Source organism: Melanostigma gelatinosum (genome assembly GCF_949748355.1).
Source record: "Melanostigma gelatinosum genome assembly, chromosome: 17".
NCBI classification, from domain to species: Eukaryota; Metazoa; Chordata; class Actinopteri; order Perciformes; family Zoarcidae; genus Melanostigma; species Melanostigma gelatinosum.
In genome coordinates this window covers 6,465,819-6,480,296 of record NC_136650.1, presented here as the reverse complement: position 1 = coordinate 6,480,296, position 14,478 = coordinate 6,465,819, and the positions used below count along the sequence as shown (strand labels likewise).

The 14,478-nt window shown below is 43.4% G+C and overlaps 2 protein-coding genes across 2 annotated transcripts; one reads left to right on the top strand and one right to left on the bottom strand.

Annotated features, from left to right (window-relative positions):
* Window positions 1-497: 497 nt before the first annotated feature.
* Window positions 498-2,022, bottom strand: cdca5 (cell division cycle associated 5). Its single transcript, XM_079287503.1, has one exon. It carries the CDS (start codon window positions 1,968-1,970, stop codon window positions 1,170-1,172), a length of 801 nt encoding a protein of 266 aa, XP_079143629.1. The 5' UTR covers window positions 1,971-2,022; the 3' UTR covers window positions 498-1,169.
* A 105-nt stretch (window positions 2,023-2,127) lies between these two features.
* On the top strand, window positions 2,128-12,395 carry psmb2 (proteasome 20S subunit beta 2). Its single transcript, XM_079287504.1, has 6 exons — window positions 2,128-2,333; window positions 2,884-3,006; window positions 3,149-3,219; window positions 10,253-10,415; window positions 10,924-10,973; window positions 12,170-12,395. Exons 1-6 carry the CDS (start codon window positions 2,243-2,245, stop codon window positions 12,269-12,271), a joined length of 600 nt encoding a protein of 199 aa, XP_079143630.1. The 5' UTR covers window positions 2,128-2,242; the 3' UTR covers window positions 12,272-12,395.
* Window positions 12,396-14,478: the final 2,083 nt, after the last annotated feature.

Here is a 14,478-nt window from a genome sequence, read left to right as displayed (position 1 = left end):
GGACCTTATTAGGGCCCTGTGCAGGTTTACATGATCAGTAACTATAGCCTCCCCCAAACTCTCAGCATGTCCAACAGTCACATCTCATAGCTCAGAACTCTTTTGGATGATTATATAAGCAGATTTCTTCATGGCATTGTCTCTTAACGGGTGTTATATGGTTTGGATATTACTCTAGATTTTGCTTACATGTCAAAACAAACAATATATTGTTATTGAGGCCAGATTGGGAGGATAACCAACTCCTTTTTACAAAGACTGTGTGGAATTTAAAATACTGCAAAAATGTGTGTTGTGTGTATTAAGATTGACGTGACTAAAACCATCAACATTGACAAACATTGTCATGTGCATGAAAACACCTCTATGGCTCAAGTCTGGTGATTTCATTGGTTCAATATTTATATTAACAGGCAACCAAAAGTTTAAAAAAAGTTGTGTTTAATCATGGACAGGTGTAGCATAAAAAGAGAAGTGTACAACATTGACAGGTGCTGTCTTAGTCTTACTCTGAAATACCATACCAATTAAATGTACACATAGAACATTTTACAACTATCCTGGTTACAGAGCACTGAACTGCTGCCTACATCTCTGTGGTCTCCAGTGATATAAATATAAAAAATGCCAAGTCAGCCTGTTTATTTTGTGTCCTGATATCCTGCAAATAATGTTTCAAAGTTTACAAACTCCAGCTTCCACATGCGATTATGATCTCGATTAAACTGCCAAATAATTTCCCTCGATGTATCGTGTGCCCAATCTCCCAGTTTGAGACGGAACAATCGATTGAAACAGTCAGAGCCCATTTGAAAACATACTTGCAAAATTCTATTTTGTTTTTCCAAGTTGGACAAATATGACAAACATAATATATTTGATCACAGTAAACAAGCTCTGTATAATGTGTCAATAATGACCAAAAACAAAGAACATGTTTTACTCGTCTACGTAATACGGTCCCAAACAACCACATAAAGAGCCTTTAAACGAACAACCAAACATATGAAACTCCAAAGCATCAAAATGTACAATATCTAGAGCAGGAAATATACAGACACGTGAGTGTTTTGAGTTGGAGGCACACAGATGCGTGTTGTCCTTCCAGAGTCAGTGTTTTCCAGCATGACATGCTGTCAGAGATTCCTTCAGTCTTTCATTCACATTATTTACTCCACGAGCAACTCAAAGTCCTCCGCCTCCTCAAACTCTGCGTTCATCTGGGCGGCCAGTGCGTCCAGCTCAGTGGTGCCGATCTGCTGGACCTTCTTCCTCCTGCTCCTCTTCTCCTTCACCATAACCACTCCGGGGATGTTTAGGTCCGGCTCGGGGAAAGCAGAACCACCGTTTTCCGCCTCAAGCAAAGACGTGAATGAGTTCAGACCAGACAGGGATCCACACGAAACCCCCAGACCCGGCTTGGATCGCAGGACTCTCGGGCCCACATCGGGTGTGTTCATCTTCTCAAAGCCGAACAGGTTATCCCGGGAGTCCGGGCTGCTGAAGGACTTGTCGCTGAGCCTGCTGTAGGAGCGGCGCACCTTCTGCGACCACACCGCGTCCTCTGGATCCGCTGCCGGCTGTTGGGAGTGAGGCCGGGCCGGCGGTGACGAAGGGAGGATCGGTGACAGAATAGCGGCCTTCTTCTTCTTCTTCTTGGCCGAGGAGGAGCCCCCGCGGCCCGGGACAGGACCTGAGGAGGAGCCCTGCGGATTCTTCTGCTGGCTGCTTTCTGACACCGCCCGTCTCGACGTGTTCTCCTTGTTGTGCTCCGACGGTGCCACTGTTTTTCTGGGTGCTATTTTCCTCACAGTGATGGAGCGTTTAACAGCAACCGAGGTCAGCGCCATTTTGTTGTCCGTTTTAACGTGAGCATGAGGCGCTGAACTCAGACGCGGCGACCTTCTCCTCTGTGAGCTGTTCATATTATTAGATCCCGCCATTATGTTGTGGAGCGTCCCTTCGTTCATACTGACCCTTTTCCTGGTGAAATAAACGATTATCCGTGGAGTTCCTGGACAATCGGAAGGGGTAGTCGCCACACAAATAACAGCAGTCCGCTCAAATCTCAAATTGCCCGCCCGAGTCGCGTAGAAAGCACGAAACGTGGTTTTCCGGTGACGACAACAGCCCGCGCCACCAATCTCAAACTTCTGCTGTGTAATCTGTACAGTCGAGGTTAAGAGACGTCTGCTATCTCTGATTATTATATAAATCGTTCAGCTCATATCTGTTTGACAGAATGGAGTATTTAATTGGCATACAGGGACCAGATTTCGTCCTCGTCGCCGCCGATAATGTTGCAGCCAACAGCATCATTCAGATGAAACACGGTATGACAACGCGTTAGCTTAGCTTTAGCCACTCAGCCGGTTGCTTTAGCTAAACCTTCTAACAAGACCTGTAGTCATAGCTCTTGTTCACATTAAAACCAGCCTGTTGTACTGATGCATAGTGCGTAAAGTTCTTTCTTCTTTTTGCAAATTGATGTGTCGTATGAAACGTCCCCATTATTGAAACGTAACCACATATTCCGAATGTGACTTGAGCTAGCAAAGCTAATCAATGTTAGCTACGATAAACTTAAGTTGCGGATACACCTTTCTCATTGTGTTTTAGCAGTTTGTGTACTTTTCTTTAGATACCTCTAACTCACACAAGTATGCGTTGAATTATTGTCACGTACTACCCGGAGTTAACTCCATTTGATGCATTTTAATATCAAGCTACCGTTAGTATGAGCTGTTTACTGTGACAGTGAAAGTGAAAGAGATTAACGTTACTGATTTAACGTTGCTCACTCTGGCAAACAGTAAACGAGCACTTAGATAATTCGTAAACACAACGACGATGCTAAATTATGTTCCTTGTTTGTTTTTTCAGACTATGACAAGATGTTCAAACTGAGTGAGAAGATCTTGCTGCTGTGTGTTGGAGAAGCGGGGGACACAGCCCAGTTTGCAGAGTACATCCAGAAAAATGTTCAGCTCTATAAGATGAGGAACGGTGAGGATGATGATTGTGTCCTTCCTTCTCCTCGGAGGTCTCCACATGATCTCCAAAATTTGTAGTCATGATATCGCATAGAACCACACAGATACAACTTTGTGTCTCGATGACATCTCTTTGCCTCTTATTTTTGTTGTAGGTTATGAACTCAGTCCAGCAGCAGCAGCAAACTTCACAAGAAAGAATCTTGCCGACTACCTTCGGAGCAGGGTAACTATCACAACGCACACAACAATCAACAAAGTCTATAAGAGAACATATGTCACACAAATCCATATGAGCTTTAACATTGAACAATCAAGCTTGCCGAGCCAAATCATAAAATGACATTATTGCAAAGTGTAGAAAGCTATGTATTTATTTTAGCTTTCATTACTTGACACTTCCATTAAAGATTTGTCCATACATTTATTTGTTTTAGTTGAAATCATTTGTTCCTGTCGGCACTGGTCTTATCTAAACGCGGTGTTCAGCTTCCCATAAAGCAGAGGTAGCAATGTTTATGCTGTGTGATTTAGTCTGTTTAAGGGAGCAGTTTGAGAGATATGACAATAATCAAGTAATTGTTTGAGTTGATGGGCCACATTTTCTTGTTTGAACCTCATCGCTGCGCACAATCTCATAAGAGATGATGTCTTTTTGTGAGGTGACGTTTGCTCCTTTTTGGCTCTGCACAGGAGACCGACAATTCATTTATAGAATTGTGCTTCTGATCAAGAACAAAAAGCTCTTTGGTGAACAGTCAGTTGATATGCACCTATTTGTTTATTTAGCTACACACTTTTTAACTGAATATATGCACAGCCTTTAAAAGTTTGGAGTCACCTGCTCTATTAATGTTTTTCTTCTTTCCTTCAATAATAACTCTGAAAAGAGACACAAAAAAGTATAATTCAGCCACTAAATGTATTATTTACTTTTAAAATAGTTTCGACCCCAAAAGAAGAAGAATTGCGCGATATGATTCAAACGTAGCCACATTTAAGTGAACTTAAGTAACTAATACAAACAAACTAAAGGCAACCAGCCAACTAATGTAACACAATTTGTTTCACAGTCATTTTACACAATTACTTTTACTGCGCTGTCAGATAGGGTCGTGTGAAATTAGAAAATTGTCTTTGAAAACAAGAGCACACATTGATATTCACAGAAAACAAGCTGAACAGCCTTGTGGTGTCAACGCGGATGTAAATTTAACTTGCACCGTCTGCTGCTCTTTGAGTTGCCGCGTATCCTCTCACCTGCTCCTTCTTTTATGCTTCTGGTGTACATGTGGTGGTGTTGTTTTTCCTGTGCGCTTAAACAAACCTTTTCAAACCCACCTGTATCTGAGTATATTCCCTCGGTTAACACAACCGTAGCGAATTAATCCCCGGTACCAGTGGTCACCCTCTGAATTAAGCATTTTCATCTCGGAGTAATGAGTGAACATGCCTATAAATATTTTAATTTCAATTTTAACTTAATTACCTTCGTCTGTTGGCATTCACAATCTCATTTGGCTGTAGGGAACGAATGATAGAATCACTAATTAATTCATCAAAAGCAATACTCACTTCAAATGGCAGGGACGGGAACCATATGCGGTTTCCTCACCCTTGTCAGAAATATATTTCCTTATAATTCCTGCTTTAAATTATTATTTGTTTTCATTAAATTAACAACGCTCAAACCCAATTGCCTTGATGATGTCACTCTCCTGTGATGTTCTGGTGGGAATGAAGCCTCACCTGTAATTACACCTCCGTTTGTGCCTCTTATCAGCTTGAGCCATCTGAGCTGAACCAGTAGATGCATTTTGACAGAGCCGGGTACATTAGTCAGCTCGTTGTGAGCGGTGACGGAGGTTTCCCCTCCTTTGAGACTTTGTGACAACACCTGAGCCTGCAGCACCGGTCTCCCATCCCAACTGCACCGTTGGGTGGGTATATTATCCAAATATCACGGCGCTGACCTTCGACACTTCAATACCAAAATCTGACCAAACAGTCAAACAAAAATAAATGAAGATGCAGATTCTTTCCTCATTTCTAAGCGCAACCAGCTAATTCATCAGTTTGCATGTTTGTGAGTTGGCCGTGTTATTTATGCCAAACACGTCTTGAAAAAGTGCAGTGCTTTTAGTAATTATTATGTGTTTCCTGAAGGCCTTGCAGAGGCTTGGGAGCCCTGCAGAAGCAAAACACACTTTAAAGCAGGCAGTAGAGTGAAAGGCACACAAGCAAGAACTAGATGTACATGCATTTATACTGTAGAACAAGCATGGAGACTTACTCTCTGAATTCAATCCCTGTTTAGCTATTTTATTATTATACTCCACTTAATCTACACTTGAATGTTAATAGGTGAAGTTTTAAAGGTCACTGGAGTTTCAGTTACACTCCCAATTTGCAGGACAACACCAAATTCACTATGTAGCAATCAGTGTGTGTCGGTTTGGTAACTTAGTTTAGAGACAAAGTCAATTTTATTTATGTAGCCTAAACTCACTAAAGTGCCTCGAACACACAGAACCCTGTATGCTGAGAGGAACCCCCAAACTGCTCAATGCATCAGTGTTAAAGAGCTTAATGAACATGTAATCTGAAGTGAGAGAAGTGTCCTGATTTAGAACAGGAAATGTCGGTGCGTCTAAGAATCTGACCTACTTTGGATACTTTTCAACAGTTGTTTGGTTCCCAGCCCCAATGAGGCCCGTCATGCAGACTCTTTGCCCCTGCCACCCCCAAATCGGAGCGTCTGCTGACTAAGCGCATACCGTGTGTGCTTTTGAAAACATTAGGAAACATATTTGTACGGCCGCAGCTAACAACTACTGTCATCAATCAATCTGCCGATCATTTTTCTATCTTCATCTATTGTTTGGTTCAGAAAATGGTGGGCCGTCATAATTTCCCACAGCCCGAGATGACGTCCAAACGTGTTCAACTGTGTCACATAGAACTGGAAAAGCAGCAAATCCTCACGTTTGGGACGCTAAGAACAAGATGGTGTTTCACATCGTCGCTTAAAAATAATAATAATAATAATAATAACTTTAATTTATATAGCGCCTTTCAGGGGACCCAAAATGACACAAATCCATCACCAAAACAGTGACGTTATCATTTTCCATTGATCGACTAATTGTTTGAGCCCTGCATACATTTTACACTTGTTCCACCTTGTAGCACACGTTAGTGTGTGTGTGTGTGTGTGTGGGCGGCGGCGGCATACGTGCTTCTATATGCCAGGACGCGCTCCACTCAAGTCGGCTCTGCTTCTCCCGACCCGCCCGTTGAGCATCGCTCGCACTAATTTGTTAAGAGCAGTGCAGCCGCTGCCTGTCACAATAGCAGAAGGGTAAAAATAATTACAAAAAACAATTAGTGTGGCAGAGGAGGGAATGTGGGACACATCGAACGGGGGATAGGGGCAGAGCAGGGGGAGGGGGAGGTGTGGGGGTCCCACGGGGAGGCAACCAGGCCCAGTAGACAACACCGCGCAGACTTAGTGTGAGAACGAGTAGGAGTCAACAACATAACGCACAGACACAATGCACGGGGGGACCTATAGGATCGGGATGTGTGTTGGTTTCTCCCCCCCCCCACTTCTGTCAAGGTTGCACATGTTGTAGAGGATGACATTTATATTCATGTCTTGCCACGAGCGGCGAGTGTATCGTTATTTTTTTTTCCCCGTGCCTCACGGTGATGAATTTGGTTTTATGAGTGCAGGATTTACTAATGCTGCGTTCTCAGGAGTGCTCAGAAACTGAAGCAATAGCAGTTTCTCCTCTGCATCCCACACCTTCCTCCAGCTACGCTCCTCTCACATTCATCAACCTCCAGAGTGCATGGACATTTGCAAATTATGTTGTATAAACAGGGCTTTTTTTTTTTTTTTTTTTTCCCGTCTCCCGCCCCAAACCATCTTGAGTATGGAGAATATGGAATGTGTGTCGTCAGTTCAAAAGCCTCGGAACGTTTAATATCAACCAGAAGTAACGTTACTTTCACAAACATGCAGGAGATGCAATCTGACCTGTTTTTGTGTCTTATTTGGGTCAGAAATGATTCTCTCTGAAGCGTTAACAGTTTAGTACAATTGTTCCATTCCTACTTTGATGGTTTATTTACATTGTAATCAATAGATGCATCAAGATCAGTCGTTTGGTTTACAAAGTGCCACAAAATAGTTTCAAAATGGGCATTCAAATATCACAGAGCCCCAGGTAACGTCTTTAAAGTTCTTATTTAGTTCTACATCAGAAAGATAGTCAATCAACGGCATCAAATCCTCACAATTTCTTTTCTTCAATTTGGCTTTTTTTTAAAAATGACAAACGATTAATAACGTCAAGATGCATTATTTCTTGACGAATCATTTCATCTCGCACAATAACCGTCATCATTCTATAACATGTTAATAAGAACAAACTTCTATTAACACTTCTACTTTCATTAAATGAACTCTAGTAATGCAGTGTGCTTTAAGGACAAATGCATGCATTTAGAAAATGATTAAAACCATTGCTATGTTGCAAGTTTTAGAAACAAACAGTTTCAACAACATAGATTAAGCCCTTTCGTTGAATAAAACCAATTTGAATGTAGATGTATGTAGCTGAAAACCGCCTGTAGTCCAAGACTTCGCTCGGCTCTTGTCTGGGGAACGGGCTGCATGGAATCTATTTTAATTAATCAGATTAAATCATGGCAGATTAAAGTTTAGCCCAGACAGAAAGGAAAGATAATGATCTGCTTTTTTCCCCCTACCAGCCTTAAATCATCTTCTGACCCCCCCCACAAACAAAAAAGAAATCACCATGTGATCCCACTGGCACATCCAGACCCTCAGGTTAAAAGAAAACACTGGCTAATAAATGAATCAGTGGTATATTGTTAATTCTGATGGCCGTATTCCTGCAGGATAAATTACAGATGAGTCCTTTAGTCTGAGCGACGTCGTACCCCGGTGGCTGCAGACCTCCGGGAGGTGTAGTTAGCTAAAGCCAGCGGAGCATGTTGGCGCCGATCGAGCGAAACCCCCGTTCGCATACGACCGCGTGCTTCCTTATACCAGCCTGCCGTCCAGAAAAACAACCCCGCTAACCTCTGGAGTACTGCCTTCACTCAAGCTTTAGAGAGGAGACAAAGAACACGAGCGGTGAGCATAATCACCTGAGGCCTGGACTCTGCTGCATGCATCATATCGGTAATGATACACATGAAATTCACCACAGAGCGAAACAAAGTTTTAGGGACATAGAAGCTCGGCTTCTGCTCTGCCTCTGTTTGTTTGAGCTTCCTGTCTGATGTACTGCAATATTTGCAAAGAAAACGTGTGTGGAAGACAAATAGAGATTCTTTTGAAATTGAATAAAGGGTTTAGGAGGCTGAGACGTGAGGTTAGATGCAGCAAAACAGATGGTTTATAAATATCACATTTTTAGATCCCGTCTAAAAGCCTTACAGTCATCAGTTGTTGTATATATTTAGGTGTTTGCTCTGCAGAGTGCCGAACCAGTAAGATTATTGTCGACCCGTAAAGTTCGAGCTGTTTTTCGACTTTTCCGTGAGGCCGCAGCAACAGTTAGCCCCTGCGCGTCGGTGATCTACAGCCCCATATGGGTTTGTAAAATATTTTGTAGCGCGGGCACACAATGGGTACAAATAATTACTGCCACCATATTGCACGCGGCTCCCCTGCTCCTGCACAGATGAACAATTAATACAGCAGATTGAGGAGAAATGCCAATAAAGAGAACACGCCCCGGGGCAGGGTGCAAAAATAAGGGGGAGGGAGGGAGGAGGTGGTGGGAGGTAGGAGGAGGGGGGGGGGGTTAGTGCTGGAACGTGGAAGAGGGGAGTTTGGGTGACGAGTTTGGGATGATTGTTAGAGGCCTAACCTTAATTTGTGTCAACACTAAAGCATTTTTTTTTTTGCTCTTATCCTACACTGCCAATGTCTTAAAGGGACGGTGCAACATTTTGGGAAATTTGTCGTTTTGCCGAGAGTTCGATGAGAAGATGGACTGAAGGTGACGGTAGCAACGCACACATGAAGCTTTTGTTTCGTGGCACAATGGTCGCCTTGTTTGGCTGAGAGCAAGCGTCACAGCGGGAGGGGGGAGGGGGGGGGGTAAGGTATGGATAAAACATATGATGTGTATTGTTTGTATGTGAATTTGGGTGTGAGTTCAGGTGGCTGGGTTAACAAGGTGCCGGCTTCCCTCCGAGGTGACATGGGAAGGTTATTTTGATGCCAAGTCCATATTATTGTTACATTGTAACCAACGAGACAGGTGTCTAGTGGGGGGGGTGGTTGGGGGTTGTGGGGGGTTGACGCCACTGGGGCTTTCGCAGCCTCACGGAGGAGTTAAAGCACACACGCACACATAAACACACACACACACTAAGATATTCAACCTGAGATTCACGCCTGTTGTGTGCGCACAGACACGCGCACGCACACACACACACACACACAAACAAACGTGTGTGGATTCAAAACCATCGTTAACACATAGACGAGAGTCCGCTCCACAGGGAGCACAGCGATCATCATTGCCCTGGTGGCAAACACGGAGCGAACGCACAAGTCACAGAAATAAGCAGGTTGGCTCAGAGGTGAATTGAAACGAGAGGGCAGGTGTGCGGATCGCAAACTCGCCTGGCGTCACGTTTGTCGCACTGCGCGACCGCGGCATTATATCATTTCATTTGAACCCTGAAAACACTGCACTGCTTCTATCTCCGTCAGGAATTTAGGCCACAAGTTTTAAATGAGGAACAGTGGCTTGCAACAACGAGGAGAGAAAATTAGTGTTTTGGAGGAAGAGAAGAGGCTGGAAGCGTAAAAGATGTCATTTAAAAAGAGAAGAAGTGGAGGGGGGGGGGAGGGGCCAGAGAAACGACTTTAGAAGTTTTTAATGAGCCCTGGCGCTACTCCAGGGTGAAGGCGGGGGGATGAGGGGAGGGGAGGGAGGTAAAGAAGGGATGAAGAGGGAGGGAGGGAGGGCGCGATGGAGGGAGCAACATGGGGTGCTGACTCCCAGCAGATGTCACACTGCCAGTGACACCCTGATTCACCCCCCCCCCCCCTCCTCGCACACACTCACCTGCTCTGCCCTGTGACGCCCTTTCACCTCTCCCTCCCTCCGTCACTCTCCAGCTACCAGCTCTGGAGGAGCTTTCCTACAGCAGCATTGAACTCTGTTAGCGTCCATCTGTGATGTGAATCTTTCCTCTGGCTCCAGACTCCGTACCACGTGAACCTGTTGCTGGCGGGCTACGACGACACAGACGGGCCCGGCCTCTACTACATGGACTACCTGTCCTCTCTGGCCAAGGCCCCCTTCGCCGCCCACGGCTACGGAGCCTTCCTCACGCTCTCCATTCTCGACCAGCACTACAGACCAGGTCGGTGCTGAGAAATGCCTCGTGCATGGGTTTTTTCCTTCTCTTTGTTGTTCCAGTGAGACTGACTGGAAACACGAGAGAGAGAAGTAAAGAATGTAAGGCAGGTGTGTAGAGCGTTCACTGTGCAGTTGATGCACACTTTGTCATGGCACAGACTCGTGTCACTGTCTCATAGAAGGATTTCCCCGAATGGCAAACGGTTTGTCTACAAACAAGACAATAATTAGTGTGTTTATTCCACATTGGTTTTCAGTGAAAATATCCCTGATAAATCTTGACAAACTAGCATCAAGTGCTTTTAGCAATTTGAACTCGTTATCTTTCCTCACATCGCATCTCGGTCCCTCCTGTCGCCCCAACACCACACCGCAACAGCCACTTAATTTCCACTGGTAATAAAGGCTGTTTTCCCTCTTCATAATAATCTAATTTGTGTCTCGGTCATTCGCCCTCTTCTTCCTTTTCAGCGTTCTCATTTTCTTCTGTTTTTGTTGTTGTTTTGTTCTAGATCTGACCCGAGACGAGGCCGTGGATCTGCTGAAGAAGTGCATTGAGGAAGTGAGTTAGAGGGTTTTTACTCATTCAGTTTTTTCACAAGTATGAATAAGAACAATAAGCATCTTATTTAATTGTTAATTATGTTGCTCAGCCTCTTGGATAGCAACTTAGCTCTGCAAAAGCGTGGCCTCAGTGTACTCTCTAGACCAGAGGTCTTCAACAGGGGGTCCGCGGAGGTACTGCAGGGGGTCCGCAAAATTTTTGGTTAGACAATTAAAAAAAAAAAAAAAATCTCTAAACATGAATCTGTCCATTATTTGAATAGTTCAGTATTGTATCAAAGATAACTGGTATCTTTATGATCTTTATGCATGGCAGTGGTATTAATAGGCCATCACTCATTTTTTGTTTCCACGTTTAAAATGAAAACATCAATTTGAGTAGCCTCCCTACTCACTCCCTTGCACATGTTTAAAATAAAAACATGAATATATGAACCTGTGTATTATTTGAATAGCTTAGTATTGAATGCACAATAAAGAGGTATACACGGTACTAGGCCCATTTAATATAAAACAATTTTATACAATATATATAGTCGGGGGTCCCTGATCCATCTCTCTATCAGTTTGGGGGTCCATGGCCTGAAAAACGTTGAAGACCCCTGCACTAGACGGTTCCCTCTCACAAGGATTAAACTCTTATCACTGGGAGTCCACGTGACCTTAGTTCCGAGAGTGTCTTCACCGAGCTGAAATTTACTGAAGTAGTAGTTTTTTCACTTTGGCTCCACGGGAGGAAATCGTCAACGTTTTTATTTATTGATTCACAGATTTTAAAAATGTATTTCTTTTTTGAATCTGCAGGAATCTTTTCTCACAGTGAAACCGTCGAGCTGAATGATCTCGGATCAATGATTACAGATGACGCTCATAAGTTCACAACATATAACCAGCGGGAGATTTGTGTGATTTCTAAACGGCTGGTTGCGGACGCTTCACTAAGCACGCCAGAGGAAAATTTAAAAAATTTGAGGGCGGTCCTGTGGATTGTTGTCAATGTGGGTTGATGCATTTGATAAAATGGAAATGTATTTGTTTGTAGTCACAGGCAATTAGCCTTAAATAGTCCCACTTTGTTTAGTTTTTATCACTCTGCGGCTTCCTTATTTCTCTGCTTTATTTGATTCCACATCCAGTCTGCTTATTCGTGTCTCTATCTTAATGCTTCTTATCTCTTTTCTCTCTCTCCTCCAGCTGAACAAGCGCTTCATCATGCACCTCCCCTCCTTCACTGTCCGAGTGATTGACAAGGAGGGCATCCATGACCTGGAGACGCTCACGTCCGGCAAAAAGTGACCGCTCACTGCTTAACTACCAACCCTCACGCCCTCGTTTCTTTCTTTCCCTTTTTTTTTTTTTGTACCGTTGACCTCCTTGCTCTTTCTGTTCCAATAAAAAGTGACACACAGTTGAGATACAAGCTCTCTGTCCCTGTGGTGCTTTCTCGTTGCTCTCTAGTCTACTCATCTGCACATAGAAAGAGAACAGCCTCCTGGCTGTGTACTTTTGCACTTGTACTGAGTGTGCGTGTGTGTAATGTACACTTGCTCATGCTTGTACACGTGTAATAAAAGACGCATGCACATGGTTTAACTTAGAAATAGGAGAAGTAGTTTTCTCATCGAGTTTTTTTCCCTGAATGACCAAACTATATTGGTAGCATTTAAGTCAGAAGTAAAAACAATCATGTTTAGTTTAAATGGTGTTTTGAAACTCTTGTATTTATCATTGTATAATTTTCAAGCAATAAAAAGAAGAAGAAGAAAGCATACTTAATGAATCCGTCACGGGGAAATTACAAATTTCATTTAGCGTATGACTGAATAGATGCTATCTACATTTAAAACAAGCTAGCTGCTTTCTGACTTACCAGCATTGAGTGCTGAAGTTAATAACGGCAATATATCCATGTAGTCGATTAAACATCTCACAACATGGCCTGAAAAAATGACCGTAGAGCTTCATTAACACCTCTGTGACAGTAGAAGAAATGTAACCTGCACATAATTGTCACTGATTAGGGGGTGATAGTGACCAGGTGTTCTGATGCTGGTTGAGTCCGTTTAATTCACCACCAATGATACGCAACGCATTGTGACAGATGCAGATGGATAACAGTGATCCTGCGTGTTTTAATCCTGTAAATAATCTGAACTCAAGGTACGAGCTTTTTTTTCCTGGGGATTCCAATCGTATCTCAGTCTTCATCAGAAGATGGAGTTTAGTCTCAGTTGTCGTGGCTCATTTTTAGTCGTCGAGTATGATAAAGTATGATAAAAGTGCTGTTCATACACCGTCACCTGTAACTACTGAGGTTCACAGTTTGTACAGGAGGCGGGTCGACATAAAGAAGGAACATTTTCGTCTTCGATTGTTAACAGTTGCACTTTTGCCCTCACAGACACTTTGCTCCGAATATAACAGTAACAACTCTGGTGAAAAACAAAAGCCTGCCAAGTTAATGTACAGTCTTCATGAAAGCCGCTCCACATTATTTCAGTGCGTCTTTATTTCACAGGGTGAAGTGTCAGTAATCAGCCTGTTAAAATAATTAAAATTTACCATCAGGGTGCTATTGTATCAAAGATCAACCAAATCTTAAATGTCTGTTGCTAAATATTGTCCTGGTAGATATGACAATGAAATAATTTTAAGGAAAGCATTGAACTCCTGCACACTGTCAGCATTAATATTGAAAAATGCAACTTTTTAGTTGAAGAATTTTGTCAGGCATCAAATTCACAATGTGAAACATCGTGATGCTAAAGACAGTATGCAGCAGTTCAACACTGTATTTTAAATGTATTTGATTCTGTTATTGACTTTGAAAGATCAAGAATGGGCCTGTAGGATCATCTATAGGGAGACAAACATCAATGTTAATGATTTGCTTCAAAAACAGGAGCTGCTGAAATAGATTTTGACTGTATACAGCGAGTGTTACAGTAAACAAGTGTACTCATATACAGCTGTAAATGGAACAACCAGGCCGCGTTTGTAACATCACAGCATGTGTGTGTGTGTGTGTGTGTGTGTGTGTGTGTGTGTGGCGCTATCACCGTCTCCACCACAGACAGGTGATTAATAAACATAAAACAATCCCTCCTCTCTCAAACACACCGGAATCTGACGGGAAGAGCAGCATATGTTTTGCCTGGAGGCACAGGGAGAGATGGAGAGCGGCCCCGCTGAGTGTCAGATAGAGGGAGAGGATAGGGGGAAGGGGGGGAGGAGGAGTTAGGTTACAGAGTGGGAGATGAAGGGATGAGAGGGGGGGGGTTGACACAGGAGGGTAATGAGATGGGAGGAGAGAAAGGGAGACACAGGCAGGTACAAGTGAGTGATGTTTAAGAGTGAACGAGCAGACAACACGTGTACGTGTGCAGTCCCTGGAAAGCAGTAATTGCGTTGAGAATCTCGTCCTGGTTAAATAACGTGAAGGACTGTGGAGGGGAGGCGAGTGGTGGTCGGTGGGAGAAATGTGGAACAGATGGGTTGAGGGG